This window comes from Hyla sarda, chromosome 6 (genome assembly GCF_029499605.1).
Source record: "Hyla sarda isolate aHylSar1 chromosome 6, aHylSar1.hap1, whole genome shotgun sequence".
NCBI lineage: Eukaryota > Metazoa > Chordata > Amphibia > Anura > Hylidae > Hyla > Hyla sarda.
In genome coordinates this window covers 152,532,206-152,549,095 of record NC_079194.1, presented here as the reverse complement: position 1 = coordinate 152,549,095, position 16,890 = coordinate 152,532,206, and the positions used below count along the sequence as shown (strand labels likewise).

General features: G+C 40.9%; 1 protein-coding gene across 3 annotated transcripts in view; it reads right to left on the bottom strand.

Moving 5' to 3' along the window:
* The window catches only part of ZFPM1 (zinc finger protein, FOG family member 1), a 128,149-nt gene that overhangs the window by 63,253 nt on the left and 48,006 nt on the right, over positions 1-16,890 (bottom strand). Inside the window, exon 1 of one of the 3 annotated variants that reach the window (XM_056525575.1) lies at positions 10,164-10,282. The exons of the other annotated variants lie outside the window; for them this stretch is intronic. Within the exon in view, the coding sequence (XP_056381550.1) occupies positions 10,164-10,170 (7 nt within the window). The 5' untranslated portion in view covers positions 10,171-10,282. Of the gene's footprint in view, positions 1-10,163; positions 10,283-16,890 lie in introns of those variants that run through there. 3 annotated transcript variants of the gene reach the window in all.

The window sequence follows — 16,890 nt, the reverse complement described above, 5'->3', positions numbered from 1 at the left end:
CATCTGCATTGCGTCACCTTTTTTGCTACTTCGCTTCATATTGTGCAATATACACTAATGTATATCTGCGTTGACTAATTCACAAAAAAGTCTCACAATTTACAAGGATCATTGTTAACAATTCACAGCATGATGCTAAAATGTTCTCACTTATGACTACTTTTGCAAGTCACTATAATGCATAAAGCAGTTCAAATAACCTATCAGGAAATTCTGTATTCACAGAAGGGAGTCCCTGTTCAGGATTTTGTGGTGACACAAAATGGTGGAATGTGAGTGAGATGTTCACTTCATGATGCCAGGGCACCATTAACCTACATGGTCTGAGGTTAAGATAGCTTTTTCTGGGCCAAGCGCAGGGACAATGATGACACTGATGTAAGGTTACAGATAACTATCTTTAATGAGGCAGAAAGTGTTGTTAAAGACCTCACAGTACAGATTTTAGTGCAGAGGGAGTCTTCTTTCCCTTAGGCCTCCTCTGACTCCTTCACACACTTCTCCACACTGTTACTCTGACTGTACCAGAAACACGCTACGTAATGCTGCAATTGACATGCAGTGGTGCACCAGGAGAACAATACACCTGTTTCCAGTTTCCCCCACATTGTGCTGTACAACTGTTTGCAAGAGGTTTTAGGAGTGGGAAAATATACTCCATCCCATTCATATATTTTTGCAATGAGTCCTCAAGAGACCCATTCATCTTAATAGGGCTTGCATTCCTGTCCCAGTTAATCGTATCAGTCGGCATCCTGCCAAAAACGGAATGTCGACGTATACTATTAACGGGAGCCCCAGAACCCTATTACTTCTATGATAAGAGTCAACAGTGACTCTGTTAAGGATGTATCTGCTATTTTTGTGGACTCGCAATGGAGGATTTTGCACTTTTGAAATAGAGCATACATACCAAAAGTCATTAGATTATTTAGTTTGACCATGAAAGTGAATGGGGCCACTGCTAGTTAACAGTATATGTTGGCATCCTGTTTTCGGCAGGATGCCAACAAATACCATTAACAGTGGCAGGAAAACAGTGTGGACCTAGCCTTAGCTCTGGGGTCTTCTATATTTCTTGACTGGAATCACCTTGGTAAGTTCAATTGATAGGACAGCATTTGGAAAGACACAGCCCTGTCTATATAAGGTCTCATAGCTGACAATGTATATCAGAGCGAAAACCAAGCCATTTGGGGGAAAGAACTGTGTACATATCTGGAGAAGGGTGCAAAAAAATTTCTGTTACCCTGAAAGTTCCCAAGAGCACAGGGGCCTCCATGATTCTTAAAGGGATACTCCATCCCAAGACATCTTATCCCCTGTCCAAATGATAGGGAATAAAATGTCTGATTGCGGGGGTCCGGCCGCTGGGACCCCACAATCTTTGTGCAGTCACCCGGCATTTTGAACATTATGTTCAGAATGCTGGGTTCAGGCAGCTGTGGTCATGATATCACGCCACGCTCCCTCCATTCATGTCTATACATAATGTTCATAACACCAGGTGACTGCACAGAGATCACAGGGGTCCCAGCGGCCGGTCCCTGCCATCAGACATCATATCCCCTATACTTTAGATAGGGATAAAATGTCTAAGGGCAGAGTAGCTCTTTAATGGAAAGAAGCTTGGAACAACCAGGACCACGCCAATCCTAAGTAATCAAGGAAGAAGAGCCTAAATTCTAAGGGACCATTAACATTACGGAATTACACTCAGAAATCCCGCTGGAGAATTTCAGCAGCATTAAGATAAGTACACCCTGCCAAAGTTTCCTGTTCACCCTGTGGAATTTCTGAAGTGGAAAATTCTACCATGGAAATTCCAAATTGGGAGCCAATATAATAAAAAAATGTCAGCATAATTTCACACGGCCTGCCTCGCCATCAATGGTGACAGGGTGCATTCACTCTGGCTAGGTCAGGGAGACAGGTCAAGGTTGAGAGGAAGCTGAATGGAGAAAAGTACAGAGATATTCTTAAAGAAAACCTAATCCAGAGTGATCTGGACTAGGCAGATGAATCCCCTTCCAACAAGCCAATGACACTATGCACAAAACACAGAAGTGGCTTACGGACAACTGCAAATGTCCTTAAAAGTAAAATACACTGGGTTATAGTGTGGATGAACAGGGGTCCATACAGGGGTCCCTTAAATTTTTTTGTCCACTGGCCGCCGAGTTATGCCCCTGTAAATTTCTGCTCTGGTTCAAGGATCACGCTTTCAAGGTGGGGCTCCCGTCGGCCGTCTGCCTCCCGCACTAAAGTTTCTAAGCCCGCCCCGTTGTTTGCATATTCATCATCTTCAACTCCACATCCTAGTGACGTGGAGTCACATGTACCCTGAGCGCAGCTTCTGTCTGCAGAACGCATGCAGATTTTACCCAGCTGCTGGATGCTGTGAATGGAACCGGCGCATGTGCAGTGGCACTACGCAGAAAGAGAACAGTACGCAGAGCTCTTGCGTAATCAGTACGTTAGAGCTTGGTAAAATCTTCTCGCGCATGTGCTCTGCAGACAGAACGCTGCGCTCAGGGGACATGTGACTCCACATCACTCGGATGTGGAGTTGAAGATAATGAATATGCAAACAACTGGGGTGGGCTTAGAAACGTCAGTGCGGGAGGCAGAGTCAGACAGCTGGCAGGGCCCCCGCCTTGAAAGTGTGATCCTTGGACCAAAGAGCGGAACTTTACTGGGGCATAACTCGGCGGCCAGAGGACGATAAAATGTAAGTGACCCCTGTATGGACTCCTGTTCACCTACACTATAACCCAGTGTATAACCTTAGTGTGGGTGAACTGGCTGACAGTTTTCCTTTAAAGGGGTATTCTAGGAAAAAACTTTTTTTATATATATCAACTGGCTCCAGAAAGTTACATAGATTTGTAAATTACTTCTATTAAAAAATCTTAATCCTTCCAATAAATATCAGCTGCTGAAGTTGAGTTGTTCTTTTCTGTCTGGCAACAGTGCTCTCTGCTGACATCTCTGCTTGTCTCGGGAACTGCAAAAGATAAGAAGAGGTTTGCTATGGGGATTTGCTTCTACTCTGGACAGTTCATGAGACACGTGTCATCAGAGAGCACTTCGACAGAAAAGAACAATTCAACTTCAGCAGCTCATAAGTACTGAAAGGATTAAGATTTTTTTTAATAGAAGTAATTTACAAATCTGTTTAACTTTCTGGAGCCAGTTGATATATAAAAGTGATTTTTTTTCCTGGATAACCCCTTTAAGTAGCCCAGCCAGAGCCCTGGTTTAAACCCCATTAAACATTTTGGGAGAGACGAATTGCAGATGATCCCAAAATCCTGGTGTGCAAACCTTGTGGCATGATACCCATGAAGACTGGAGGCTGTTATCACTAAAGAGCTAAAAAGAAGCTTCATCTGAGTAAAGGGTCTCACTACTTGCAAGATTTCATAATTTTATTATTCAATAAATTAGCAAGGATCTCGAATATTCTGTTTTCACTTTGTCATTATGGGGTATAGAGTCCAGAATGATGGGGAAAATCTGAATTAATTTTTATTTCAGCTGCAACATAATAAAATCTGAAAAAGTCAAAAGTCTGAAAACTTTCTGGTACAGTATATATACACACACACACACACACACACACAAAAACATCTGTATATGTATTTTTAATTATATATATTATATAGTAGTTTGGGGTAGCTTGTCTTTACAAAATACTGTTCGTCCAATAAAAAAGGTATTACAAGATTCTGCAACATCCTATGATTTTGCATTATATATACACACACACACACACACACATATACACAGTCATGGCCGTAAATGTTGGCACCCCTAAAAAATTTGACATTGCAGTTTTGCTATACACATGTTTATTCCCTTTGTGTGTATTGGAATTAAACCAAGAAATGGAGGGAAAAAAGCAAATTGGACATAATGTCACCTAACTCCAAAAATGTGCTGGACAAAATTATTGGCACCCTTAACTTAATATTTGGTTGCACACCCTTTGTAAAAGAAAATAACTGAAATCAGTCGCTTCCTAAAACCATCAATAAGCTTCTTACACCTCTCAGCCAGAATGTTGGACCACTCTTCCTTTGCAAACTTCTCCAGGTCTCTCTTATTGGAAGGGCGCCAGTTCCCAACCGCAATTTTAAGATCTCTCCACAGGTGTTTAATGGGATTTAGATCTGGACACATTGCTGCCACTTCAGAACTCTCCAGCACTTTGTTGCCATCAATTTCTGGGTGCATTTTGATGTATGTTTGGGGTCACTGTCCTGCTGGAAGACCCAAGATTTTGGACGCAAACCCAGCTTTCTGATACTGAGCTGTACAGTGCGACCAAAAATCCATTGATAATCCTCAGATTTCATGATGCCTTGCACACATTCAAGGCACCCAGTGCCAGAGACAGCAAAACAACCCCAAAACATAATTGAACCTCCACCATATTTCACTGTAGGTACTGTGTTCTTTTCTTTGTAGGCCTCATTCCGTTTTTGGTAAACAGTAGAATGATGTGCTTTACCAAAAAGCTCTATCTTGGTCCAATCTGTCCACAAGACATTTTCCCAGAAGGATTTTGGCTTACTCAAGTTCATTTAAGCAAAAGGTTTTCCTGCTTTTTTAGGTCAGCAGTGGGGTCCTCCTGGGTCTCCTACCATAGCATTTCATTTAATTTAAACGTTGACGCTGAGACTGATGCTCCCTGAGCCTGCAGGACAGCTTTAATTTATTTGGAACTTGTTTGGGGCTGCTTTTCCACCATCCAGACTATCCTGCATTGACACCTTTCATAAATTTTTCTCTTCCGTCCACACCCAGGGAGATTAGCTACAGTGCCATGGGTTGCAAACTTCTTGATAATGTTGCGCACTGTGGACAAAGGAAAATCTAGATCTCTGGAGATGGACTTGTAACCTTGAGATTGTTGATCATTTTCCACAATTTTGGTTCTCAAGTCCTCAGACAGTTCTCTTCTCTTTCTGTTGTCCATGCATAGTGTGGCACACACAGACACACAATGCAAAGACTACATGCAAAGACTAAGTGACCTTCTCTTCTTTTTATCTGCTTGCCCACACCTGTTACTTGCTCCAGGTGAGTTTAAAGGAGCATCACATGCTTGAAACAATCTTATTTGTCCACAATTTTGAAAGAATGCCAATCATCTTGTCCAGCCCATTTTTGGAGTTTGGTGTGACATAATGTTCAAAACATGTGTTACTGCAACCCTTTTCTGTGAGAAATACTTCATTTTCTAGAAAAAAGGGGTGCCAACATTTACGGCCATGACTGTGTACACACACACACACACTATATATATATATATATATATATATATATATATATATATATATATATATATATTTGATTTTATTGTTATTTTTTCTACTACCAACAGAAAAATAGACCATGTGAACATTTTTGAGCACAGCATATCAGCTGCTGGGCATGGGAGGATGAGGATGCATCGAGACATGGAACATAAAACATGTATTGTTCTCAAATTTTTTTTTTCCAAGAGAAAGTTCTTTTAAACAGCTCTTGGCAGGATGATCTTGTATCCTCAGGGTGTTCTCTTTTATTCTCTGCACACCTGAAGGTAATTAACAGATGTATATGACATTAGATTATGTTAAAGGGGTATTCCAGGCAAAAACTTTTTTATATATATCAACTGGCTCCGGAAAGTTAAACAGATTTGTAAATTACTTCTATTAAAAAATCTTAATCCTTCCAATAGTTATTAGCTTCTGAAATTTTCTGTCTAACTGCTCAATGATCATGTCACGTCCCGGGAGCTGTGCATGCTGGGAGAATATCCCTTGCATGATGGGGGAATATCCCCATAGGAGCTGGACAGCTCCCGGGACGTGAGTCATCAGAAAGCAGTTAGACAGAAAACAGCAACTCAACTTCAGAAGCAAATAACTATTGGAAGGATTAAGATTTTTTAATAGAAGTCATTTACAAATCTGTTTAACTTTCCGGAGCCAGTTGATATATATATATAAAAAGTTTTTGCCTGGAATACCCCTTTAACTCCCCCCTTCTTTCCTCAAGTAAAACAGACCTTCAGTTCCATTTCTTAGGAGAGGGGGTGTTTAACCCCATAAGGATCAGGAGAATAAGTTTTTTCACTTTTTTTTCACTTTTTTGGAAAAATGAAGGAAGTGATTACATAAACTCAGAAATAAAAAATAAAAAATTAGAAAATTTAGCAAATTTAGGGGGCCTTGTTTTTTTAATGCCGTTCACCTCAAACTGACATGTTATCTTGATTCTTTAGGTTGGTATGATTACAACAATATCCAGTTTGTATAGTTTTCATCATGTTTCACTACTTTAAAAAAAAGAACTCTAAACTTTTTAGAAACACTTTTTCTGGCCCCCATAACTATAACCCCTATAATAAAGCGTACATGTCAGTTTCCACAAAAAAAGTAAATAAAATAAATTATATATATGTTCGTATCTAATCCTGACCATGTACATGCAATTTGTATGCCTCTATCACCTATATTTATTATAAAAATACCTTTTTTTATTAGCTCACAGTGTTAGAAATCCTCTCAAGGAAAGGGGGTGTGTCCCTCCTTTGTGGTTGGAGGTGATTGGTTTGTCTGCTCAGACAGCTTTGTCCACAAGTCATCTCTCACCCATGACTCATGGACAAGTCTGATGCTGCTGCAGGACTGGTTAGTGTCCAAGTAGGTATGGGGACCTCAAGTGGTGGGATTTTAAGGAGATGTTTTCATTATCAAAAGTTCAAAAAACTTTTTTCATATTACAAAAGGTCTTTAATTTTCATAAGTAACAACGTATACATATTTTGGGATCCAACAGTGCCCATTTACATTTTTTCGTCTACAAAAAAGGGGGGGGGGGGGATTTGAAATTCTATTATGGAAGTAGTTAATTTATTACAGGGGTTACACTTTTTTTTTCTTCACAGTTAAAGAAGATGTCCAGTGCTAAATGTATCTGATCGCGGGGGTCCGACCGCTGGGACCCCCCGCGATCTTCTGTACAAGGGGGCCCTGGCTCGGCCCGGCTGTGCGCTGCTAGAGCATGTTTCATACCTAGCATGTCAGCTAGTCAAAACACGCCCCCTCCATTTATCTCTATAGGAGAGGTGGAGACAGAGGAACGCTGTCTCAGTCTCTCCCATAGAGATGAATGCAGGGGGCATATTTGTACCAGCTGTAGTAAATGAATCCCGGCACCAGCTTCTTCGATGCTTTGTAAGTTTTATTAGCAATATAGCATATTACATACACATTAGACGCTTTTTGGCTATGTGCCTTTATCAATTGTATTTGTACCAGCTGACCTGCCATGTGCCAAACGTCACACAAAGCAGCTCAGCTGGGGCAGAGTCAGGGCTCCGTACAGGAGATCGTGGGGGGTCCCAGTGGTCGGACCAAGCGATCAGACATTTCTCCCCTATCCTGTGGATAGGGGATACATTTCTTAGCATTGGACATCATCTTTAATTAGTCATACAGATCAATGCAGTAGATCCATGAAAACAATGCTCTGTTGGTATGTTTAACCTATGTCTCTATTGTATTTCTATGGTGTTGATCCAGAAGAACGCAATAAACCCTTATAAGGCTGATGTCAATTTCCCCATAAAAGGGGCAAAAATTCCTTCCCGACTCCAAATATAAGAATAAATCCATTGATCAATGTTCTGTCCCTATAGATCTAGTATCCATAACCTGTGATGTTATTACTGTCCAGAAATGTGTCCAGGCCTCTTTTAAACTCTTATTGAGTTCACCATGACCACCTCCTCCCGGAGAGAATTCCACAGTCTCACTGCTCTTACAGTAAAGAACCCCCCTCTCTGCTGATGTAGAAACCTTCTTTCCTCTAGATGTAGAGGATGCCTCTTTGTTATAGATACAGTCCTGGGTATAAATAGATCATGGGAGAGAGCTCTGTACTGTCCCCAGATATATTTATACATAGTTATTAAATTATAAGTTATTATATTTATAATCTTTCTTGGTACTGTAGTCCTCCCATACTGTGGTCTGACCAAGTATTTGTACAGTGCTAGAATGATTTCCTTGTTGTGGGCATCTATGCCCCTTTTCATTGGTTTTACACGGCTAAAAATGTCAACCCTTAATGGTAATCAGTAATACACAATATTGCGCTAGTTTTTATCATTGGGTGGTTAATCTGATAGAACAGATCAGATGCAGAATAATGATAAATTGTCAGGGAAGCTCTGTGATCCCTCTCCTTTGGCAGTATCCCGGCTGTACCCCCACTCTGGATGGCTCCAGGCAGCCCCTTGAGATGGATTGCCTTGTGCATCTGCTGCAGAAGGCTGATAGCGCTGTCGGCCTTGTCCTAATGCTGAGCACTGCCTCTAATTAGTAACCCTTTTCTATCCAGATAAGATAAACTCCTGCTGACCTTTCCTATCAGTTGCTATGGAGACACCATTGCCCTCTTGTCATTAATAATTTTAGAGATTAAAATAGTAAATGGCAGATGGGGAAAAAAATGAAAGGGGGCATAGATTGGGGTGCAGTGTAGCGGCACACCTTCCCTGATCCAGAAGGTCATGTGATCGAGTTCTATGTCATACCCAAGGCCGGTGGTGTCAGTCACGTGTGTGGATTGGACAGTCCAAGACGTGAGCAAAGAGAACCAAAATGAAGGAGGTTTTTTTTATTTGTTTTTAACTTCTTTAAAAATTTACATAGTGTGTAATTTGTCAGAAATTCTGTTGATCCAAAATATGACAAAATATCCCATAACAGATAGGAATAAAAAGTATCAGACAGTCCAGGATTTAGTGAGTCTTCAAAAACTCATTGATTCATGGTAAAGGTGCAGCAAGGCTATTGTCACAGGCAAAATCATGACTGGGTCATGGACTTTATTACAAGCTATACACCAGGTCAACAAGAGGTTGTTCCCAACAAAATAATAACCCCTATTCATATGCCCTAATGAAGAAAATGTACATCATTAAGAGAGGGGGGACCCAAATGGGATTCCCACTTCTATGTGCCAGAATGGGGAGTTGCTCTGTAGGATGGTTAAATAAGTAATTCTCAGGATTTTCCAGAATTTTGGCATGTTTCTTGAGATCACACAATCTTAAAGGGGTACTCCACCCCTAGACATCTTATCCCCTATCCTTGTCTGATCGCAGGGGTCCCGCCGCTGGGGACCCCCGCAATATAGCATGCGGCACCCACCTGTTTCTGCTCCGGAAGCGCTGGAGGATCTGGGTCCCGACCACCGGAACGGAAGTCCGTCCGTCACGCCCCCTCCCATAGACTTGCATTGAGGGGACGGGGCATGACGTCACACGGGGGCAGAGTTGTGATGTCACAGACTTCCGTTCCGGTGGTCTGGACCCAGACCCTCAAGCGCTTCCTGAGCAGAAACAGGTGGACGCCGCATGCTATATTGCGGGGGTCCCCAGCAGCGGGACCCCTGCAATCAGACATCTTATCCCCTATCCTTTGGATAGGGGATAAGATGTCTAGGGGTGGGGTACCCCTTTAACAATTTCTTACAGAAAATGAAAGGGTTGTGCCTTAGATGTGGCAGTGGCTTGTGGCTGTCAGGACAAGTTGAGAGTTCCCAAAAGTTAGAGAGCCACAGGTTACAGACCAGTGACCTAGATGAAATGACAAGGCAAAGGTCCTCTGACCTAAAAAAAAAAATTAAAGAAAATGAAGCCATCCGACAAAAACACACTGTATGGCCAACCAACGCTCCACCATATTGGAACATTTACTAGGACTGGTAAATCATGGGGCCCAATAAGAAGACTACAGGATGAGACAAGTAGACAATGTTTTATGATATTTCATCTCCCCAAATGCCAAACCTTTTAAAGTGAATGAACAGTAAAGAAAAGAAGAGCATTCACTGCAAGACAGAGAAGAGACAGTGCAACAATAAGAAAAGGGACACGCTGACGGAGCAGGAAGATAATGTGGGGGAAAAAGATAAAGAAAAAAACTGGTAAGAAAGGAGGGAGACACAGAGGGGGGGAAGATAGAGAGACAGAGGTAGGATGCAGAGAGAGGGAGCCTGAGAAAAAACAGCTCCAATGATATCTAGGAGATTGGTTTCAGACGAAAATGCTCTCCTTGCCAAGTCTCTATCCCATGTAACTGGCGTGTACTCACTCAACATTCATCACTGCCTGAACTCTGAAACTTTATCAGCTCCACAGCATGGCGCCATCTCCAGGCCCGGCCATTCTCAGCTCTCTGATAAAGCAGATAACAGTCTGATAGATTACAGCAGATTGTTACACTTCACGGCACACAATTACTAATACTAATAGTGAACCCACGTTCTCCAGAGCAAGGCTAGGAGGGGGAGGGGATGAGGGAGAGCAGGGAGAAAGACATCACACTTAGTGTAAAGGACACAAAAATAAGGAGAATGCAAAATAGAAGAAAAAAAGGGGGGAGAGGAAGAACGTTGTGCTGGTCCTCGCAGAGTAGCGACAGATTTATGGGGCAGAGGTGGTGAAGATAAAAGCATAAAACAGGAATTTAAAAATTGCTTGAGAAAACAGCAGAGAGAGATGTACAGTCGCCCAGCTTTAACAACAGGTCTCACAATGGGCACCTAATCTGAGGGATGAGCAATAATACACAATAACCATGTATTTAGATTAAAGGGGTATTCCAGGCCAAAACTTTTTTTTATATATATATATATCAACTGGCTACGGAAAGTTAAACAGATTTGTAAATTACTTCTATTAAAAAATCTTAATCCTTCCAATAGTTATTAGCTTCTGAAGTTGAGTTGTTGTTTTCTGTCTAACTGCTTTCTGATGACTCATGTCCCGGGAGCTGTGCAGCTCCTATGGGGATATTCTCCTATCATGCACAACTTCCGGGACGTGACATCATCATTGAGCAGCTAGACAGAAAACTTCAGAAGCTAATAACTATTGGAAGGATTAAGATTTTTTAATAGAAGTAATTTACAAATCTGTTTAACTTTCCGGAGCCAGTTGATATATATATATATAAAAAGTCTTGGCCTGGAATACCCCTTTAACAACAGGTCTCACAATGGGCACCTAACCTGAGGGATGAGCAATAATACACACTAACCATGTATTTAGATTAAATTCTGCCAAGATTAAGAGGTTTTCAAGTACCGTATACTATGTTTTGACTACTCAACGTTTTCAAGATCTCTTCTTGCTGTATGTGAATGGAAACACTGTCTCCAGAGAATACAATTCTGTATAGACCTAACGCCTCTCCCCTTACAGCTGAGAATATGCTACCGTTGTATTTAGTTTACAGGCTTGTCTACACTCATTACAACTGTAACACAAATCTCACAGTTTGACAGTTTGTTACAATGTAGCAGCGCACACAAAATCTCTTAGCATGGATTCCAAACTATTTAGCTCATACAGGATTGTCTAGACTGGATACAACAGTAACAAACTCTCAGATGTGAATGTTTTAGGTGAATGAATCTATCAAGTTTCTTGAAAATGGGTCTCCGAAACGGAGAAGGAGATGAATCATCCTCATCCAGTAAGGGAAGGAGACATAGGGGGGGTATTTATCAAAGGATTTACGTTTTTTTTTTTTCACATAACTTTGGCGCAATACTTTGGCGCAGTGTCTTTTTGCGCCAAAGTTTGGCGCATCTTCTCCACTGTCATTTTTACAACTTTCTCAAAATCACACGGTCCTGTGGGTGATTTTAACTTTAGTCAGTAATTCATCATTTGCGCCAATCAATCTTTGGCGCAATTTTGGTGCAAATCCCTGCCAAGAAATTTTGCACATGGAAAACACACTTACCTATGTCAGAAAATGTAAAGGCGTCAAAATACATAAAAAAAATGTTTTTTGTGAAAGCAGCGACACCTCCAGGGCTGCTCAATACTATCCTGCGACATAGTTTTCTCTGAGGGACCTTCACCCTCCGTTGAGCCAGCATTGGACATGGCCACACAGGTTCAGGAAAGGGAAGCACTAAAGCAGTGGTCTCCAACCTGCAGACCTCCAGATGTTGCAAAACTAAACTCCCAGCATGCTGGGAATTGTAGTTTTGCAACATCTGGAGATCCGCAGGTTGAAGACCACTGCACTAAAGTAACAAAAACAAAAAAACTACCCAAGTTGAAAATAAAATCCCTTTCACATGGTGGCTATAAACCCCACAAAAGAAAATAACTCATGTCGCTTGCTGATATACTGCAGGAGGGACCCCGAAATGGCTGTTCTACAGGGTAAAATACGCGTCCTCTGTGGCGGTAAGTTCTGTGTAAAAGGCGCTGGGAACAGCTGATTTCAACATTTGAGCCAAAATTACTAACAACTTGCATCAAATGATGAATTTGGTGCATGTCCACGAAAACCAAAGTGAAAAAAAAGGGTAAAAAGAAACTGTCAACAGGCAAAATTGATAAATACCCCCCATAGTACCTGTGCTTGCAGTGGTCTGCTCATTCATCTACACACTGTACAATAGTCTCAGTCTACAATTCAGTACAATAACCCCTATAAGCGGTCAGCACCTTAGTCAACATATTTTTGGGCTAGAAAATAACTCATAGGAACAGACTGATAATTAAAGGGGTACTCCGGTGAAAACCTTTTTTCTTTTAAATCAACTGGTGGCAGAAAGTTAAACATATTTGTAAATTACTTCTATTAAAAAATCTTATCCTTCCTGTACTTATTAGCTGCTGAATACTACAGAGGAAATTCTTTTCTTTTTGGAATGCTCTCTGATGACATCACAAGCACAGTTCTCTCTGCTGACGTTATTATAATAATAATAATGCTTTATTTATTGTTGTCCTTAGTGGGATTTGAACCCAAGTCCCCAGCACTGCAAGGCAGCAGTGCTAACCACTGAGCCACCATGCTGTCCTTAGAATTCATCTGCTATGCATGGTTGATAAAATGGACAGAGATGTCAGCAGAGAGCACTGTGCTCGTGATGTCATCAGTGTTCCAAAAATAAAGGACTTTCCTCTGTAGCATTCAGCAGCTAATAAGTACTGGAAGGATTAAGATTTTTTAATAGAAGTAATTTGCAAATATGTTTAACTTTCTGCCACCAGTTGATTTAAAAGAAAAAAGGTTTTCACCGGAGTACCCCTTTAAAGGGGAAGATTTACCAAAACACTGATCAAAATGTTCTGAAATTGGCACTCCTATCCGAGGCAGATTGGCAAATGACAATTCTTTGGTGGAAAAACAGCAGAATTCTTACTGAGATCAATGGAAGGCTGCTGTAAGCCATTTGATAAGGTTGGTGCATCTGCACTTTATACCACCAACTGGTTGGCTACTTTGTGCCCAAATTTTTTGGGTGCAAATCTGGCACACAGTGCTGCATTTTAAGTCATGCCCAATTCCACAATGCCACGCCCTCTTATTTTAAGTCAAACCCATTTTTGATATAGGCACCAAAATTAACAAAAACAAATAATACATGTGGTGCAAGGACTGCAATGCAGTATTCTTGAACACTCTGAGCCTGAATTCTGGCAAATGAGTTTTTAACACAGAGATACACCCTTTGATATTTTTGGGATGCTAAAGTGTACCAAGACAGTCATTTGGCTTTTACTAGTCACTGAAGCGTGACTATATATTGTAAAGAGTTATCAATGTGTGAATGTACCCTCAGAACTCTCTGTTGTGCCATTCCTCAGTCATTCCTCCTAATAAATATTTGAATAAAATGGTGTTACCAGTTGGGGGCGCGTTTCTACTCTGACACTATCCAATGAGAGCTGACAGTGTTAGACACTTTTCACTGTGTAATAGAACAAATTTGGCGATTTATTCATAAATTTCTTGGAGGAATAACAGACGAGCAGTAAAGTGTTAATTGCTGCAACAAAATCAAATCTAATAAATAAAAAACACAAAAACTGATATTTTATGGGCGATTCATGTTTTTAGTAAAAACAGATGCACCAGGGGAGGTGGCAGATCTTTTTAATGCCCATTCTCTTCCTGCCAGAACTCAGAATATACAATATATAGTATATAATTACCCACACAACACACGTTTGCTTTATCCAGATAGATACATTATAGCACAAGCTAAATACGTACAAAGAGGAAGCTAGAATGTATTATAGATTTTATATGGCAATCATTAACGTACACAAGTTGAATTTGTTAGAGAACAAAGAGCAGCAGAGAGAGAAAGCAGCTGCATATTTCTTAATTTATTGTTAACATTTTATCATGGGCTCCATGAATTATCAGAGTGGCTATTCTCTGTTCCTGGCATTTTGGTGGAGTGAGATAAGGTAAAAACAACAGCAGTACTGGAAGAGTGAGAACAGGCAGATAGATAACATTGATAGAACTCCTACACCAAACAGCCCCCATACTTATCTCAGCTTTTTATCTTCCCTTCCCTTCCACTTCGATCCCCCCCTCCTTCCCCCTCCTCCAGAGGAGCCCCATCAGGACTGGACCAAAGCCTTACAGCTGAACTTTACTCTGCTTCTGATACAGAGGTGCAAATAACATGGAATGATCGCCCTGTGATAAGTGTAAGATTAATTGTAATGGCACGAGATAATAACAAGTTTCCACACTTCCCCTGATTGTGGATTGTGTCCTGTGACTCGCACACTAAAAGACTTTAGCATGGACGGGGTTAATTAAGTGCCACATCACCAGCTGCCATGAAAGCCGCTGTACCTCCCAGCATGCTGTTGGAGTAAGATAGGGGTTATAGTGCTTATAGTCCTACTGTAAATGGAAGGAATAGAAACAGTGTTACAAATTTGTTAAAGGGTAACTCTCATTAAAACTAATTTTTGCTATTGCACTCCTTATGGTAAATAAAAAATATTTCTAATATACTTTGTTTAAAAAAAATTAAGTTTTCTATGTTTTATTTGTACTTAGAAAAGCTCAAGAGCACATTTTCCCCATCTTATACACAGAATTAGGACCAAGGTCCAAACACAGGAAGTGCAGCCTGGAGTGCTGAGGGGGGGGGGGGGGTGTCCAACCAACAGCATATGGCAGTTAAGTGTGAGAGGAGCTATGATTGGATGAGGCTGGACACACCCCCTTCTCAGCACTCCAAGCTGCAGTTCCTGTGTTTGGACTTTGGTCCTAAGTCTGTGTATAAGATGGGGGAAAATGTTCTCTAGAGCTTTTTTAAGCACAAATAAAACATAGAAAACTTCATTTTTTTAAACAAACTATATTAGAAATATTTTTTATTTACCATAAGGAGCGCAATAGCAAAAATTTGTTTTAATGAGAGTTACCCTTTAAAATGCTAAGGCTGCTTTCACACTATAAAATTCATCCGTTGTAAAGATCAGTTTGATGTTCCGTTATGAAAACCCTGAAAATCGGCCATTAAACGTCCGTTAGAAAATCCCATTATAGTCAATGGGATTTTTTAATTATCTGTTAATCCGTTATAGTCCGTTATGAATAACGGCCGTTATTTTGTGACGGGAGAATGAACAGAAGAAATAGTGCATGCACTAATTCTCCCGTTACTATCTTCCGTCACAAAATAACGTCCGTTATTCATAACGGACTACAGTGATCCCTCAACTTACAATGGCCTCAACATACAATACTTTCAACATACAATGGTCTTTTCTGGACCATCGTAACTTGAAACCAGACTATAAATACAATGCTACGGACAGTCCAGATCTGTGAAACCTGTCAATAGCTGGAAGAACTGACCAATCAGAATGGGCAGTCACTGTTAAAAAACCTGTATTACTGAAGTGTATGCACTGACTGGTGTCTGGTAGTGCCCCCTACAGTACAGGGAGGTATTACATGTTCTGTACTCTTTACCTGCATTACTAAAGTGTATGCACTGACTGGTGTCTGGTAGCACCCCCTACAGTACAGGGAGGTACTACATGTTCTGTACTCTTTACCTGTATTACTGAAGTGTATGCACTGGCTGGTGTCTGGTAGCACCCCCTACACTACAGGGAGGTATTACATGTTCTGTACACTTTACCTGTACCAGAGTTACCTGCACCTTTGGACACCAGGTAAGGGCGACTCCATGTTACTTTTTAGTACGGTACATTACCTGTACTGTACAGGACCCCGAAGAAGCTCCTGTCCTCTACATAGACCAGTGTTTCCCAAGCAGGGTGCCCCCAGCTGTTGCAAAATTCAACTCCCAGCATGCCCGGACAGCCTTTGGCTGTCCGGGCATGCTGAGAGTTGTAGTTTTTGCCACAGCTGGAGGCTCCCTGCTTGGGAAACACTGACATAGACAGTGATTTACAGCTCCCAGCAGATCTTTCTTACTTTTATATGTAAGTACTTGCTTTATCTATATTTTTCCTATTTTTGGATGACATTTTGGGGCTTTAGAACCAATTACCAGGTTTCCATAGAGTTCTGGTCTCAACATACAATAGTTTCAACATACAATGGTCATCCCAGAACCAATTAATATTGTAACTTGAGGGACCACTGTATAACGGATTAAAACGGATAATTTAAAAATCCAATAGACTATAATGGGATTTTCTAACGGCCGTTTAATTGCCGATTTTCAGGGTTTTCATAACGGAACATGAAACGGATCTTTAAAACGGATGAATTTTATAGTGTGAAAGCAGCCCAAGATGATATTCCATAATGTTATTTCAACATGAGGCTTCTCTCATTAAAGCAAATATCTAATATACAGTTGGATGAGGGTAGATGCCGGGAGGCTAAACTGCTTGGTGCTGGTCACAGAATAAAGTCACTGGTCTGTCGATGGTGCCAGAAAGAGACTGTTTTATTAATGGCTGCCCCCTATTAGGCATTTCAGGGGCAGCTAAACATTGGCTCATTCACTAATATAAAAGGTCATAAAGGGGTATGCAGTGTTGTAAAATATGAA